Source organism: Chaetomium globosum, genomic scaffold (assembly GCF_000143365.1).
Source record: "Chaetomium globosum CBS 148.51 scaffold_7 genomic scaffold, whole genome shotgun sequence".
Classification (NCBI taxonomy): domain Eukaryota; kingdom Fungi; phylum Ascomycota; class Sordariomycetes; order Sordariales; family Chaetomiaceae; genus Chaetomium; species Chaetomium globosum.
The window spans coordinates 3,193,654-3,195,453 of record NT_165982.1 but is presented as its reverse complement, the minus strand read 5'-3'; the positions used below and the strand labels follow the sequence as shown (position 1 = coordinate 3,195,453).

Below are 1,800 nucleotides of genomic sequence, written 5' to 3'. Positions count from 1 at the left end.
TTCCGCCAGAAGCGTCTTGAGCAAGTGGAGGTAGTACCGATGCCAGAGCAGGAAAGTGTTCAAGGCCATGGATGCGCTCGTTCAGCTGGTCGTGGATCCATGTCATTTCGTCCCAGATGTTCCTTGCTTCATCCCATACCCCAAGTAGCAGGCGCGTCCATTAAACATTTGACTGCTTGGACATACGAGAGTTTGTGGCCGTCCGACATATTGTTCCACTCGATCCGGACATTGTCAGTGCAGGAGTCAGAGGGCGTCGTTTGGGTCGCGGCGGATTGGGTCGTGACGGATTGGGTCGCGATGGGTTGGATCGCGGTGGTGTTGCCCGGTGAGGCGGTTTTGTTGGAGGCTTTTTCGTAAAAGTCACTGCCGCCCGACTCACCCCCTGGGTCCCCTCCCATGATTTTCACCGCTTCGGCCCACGATATCCCCTTGATCTTGTGTGAGTGGGAATAACCGTAACGGACCTCTCGCTTCCCGGGTATGGACACCGCGGCGGCTGATGCGATGGCCGCCGCGGACAGCACCTGGGCGCATGTGGTGAACTTCATGGCGACAAACGAGCGAATGGCGACAAGAGCGATGAGTAATCCCTACAAAGCGGCGAAGAGCTCGACCTGATATCAACTTATATGTAACTCCCGTCTCGTCGACCGACTTCGCCAGCAGGAGACATGACCGATCATGCCCCATTTTGGGCGACTCGCTAGGGTTTTTAGGGGATGTGCTGCGGGCATGACTGAGCGCCAGTGGACACCTTCTTACATGGCCCCTGGGCTCGAGGCCTTTTTGACCTGCAAATTTGACCCGAAACTGTTGGACACGAGGTTACAGAGTGGTTAGTTTGCGCTCAGCCACGCATGCCACGCAAGGGACACGACTTTGGGCCAACGAACCCCGTCCGACATCCCTTGCGACCTGCCGATCCGACCTCGTAAAAATGTTTCTCCACCTCGGTTTCGGGGGCCGCGAGACCCACGCTATGTGTGCGGCGGTGCGGCTCAGTCATGAAGGAGCAAAAGGGTAGGTTTTGAATGATGATGGACATTGCGGCGTAGCTTCGGCTGTCGGCAAGCTGTTCTCCTGGAGGCGGATGACACTCGGCTCGGAGTGAAACCAGGACTCCATGCAAATGTTTGCACCTCCCCCAAACAATCAAAAGAAGTTTGTCAAAAAAAGAGACGGTTGCTCTGTCAAATTTGTATCTTCAACCAGCAATCACGAGGTCCAAAGTTATATTAACGTTGAGGCCGCAGAAATGATGGAGGCTGCTTTCCATGGTCATGACTTGTTCAACCGAACAACCTCAACGGTGACAGTATCATTCTTCGAGGGCAAGCATTGTAGACCTTATCCTACATGCTGCCGTCACGTAAGATAACGGGGTAGGTAGGTTAGGTTTAGGTTCGTTACAAAACTATCATTACCCTGGTCAGTCACAGGTCTCTAACTGGGTCGGTACGTAGGTGCCCATCTACCTCCAGTCCTGATATTAGGGTTGTTTACCCCCTCACACCCGCCTTACATGTAAATATCTCGTTTATACGGTCTTGGCCCGGACATTACAGGTGCCCTGAGGGTAGGCCCCTCAAGAGGGAGGATCGTCCTATCTTTTACCTGATTCAACCCTCAAAAGCCCATAAGTAAGCCGTGTGAGGGAGGGTATACAAGAATTCCCCAGTTTTTACTTTCTCACTGATTTGAGGGTCCATTTGGATGACGGTGAGCAAAGTGGGGTCTGGTACATGTAGACTTTGCAGAAAGAGTTCATTTTAATACTTACATGCAACGGCACTTCTA

At 52.8% G+C, this 1,800-nt stretch overlaps 1 protein-coding gene across 1 annotated transcript; it reads right to left on the bottom strand.

Moving 5' to 3' along the window:
- Window positions 1–128: 128 nt before the first annotated feature.
- On the bottom strand, window positions 129–551 carry CHGG_10588 (uncharacterized protein; the record flags this gene model as incomplete). The annotated part of the gene is made up of 1 exon (XM_001228514.1): window positions 129–551. The coding sequence occupies one exon, from the start codon at window positions 549–551 to the stop codon at window positions 129–131; it is 423 nt and encodes a 140-aa protein (XP_001228515.1).
- Between the last annotated feature and the right edge of the window lie 1,249 nt (window positions 552–1,800).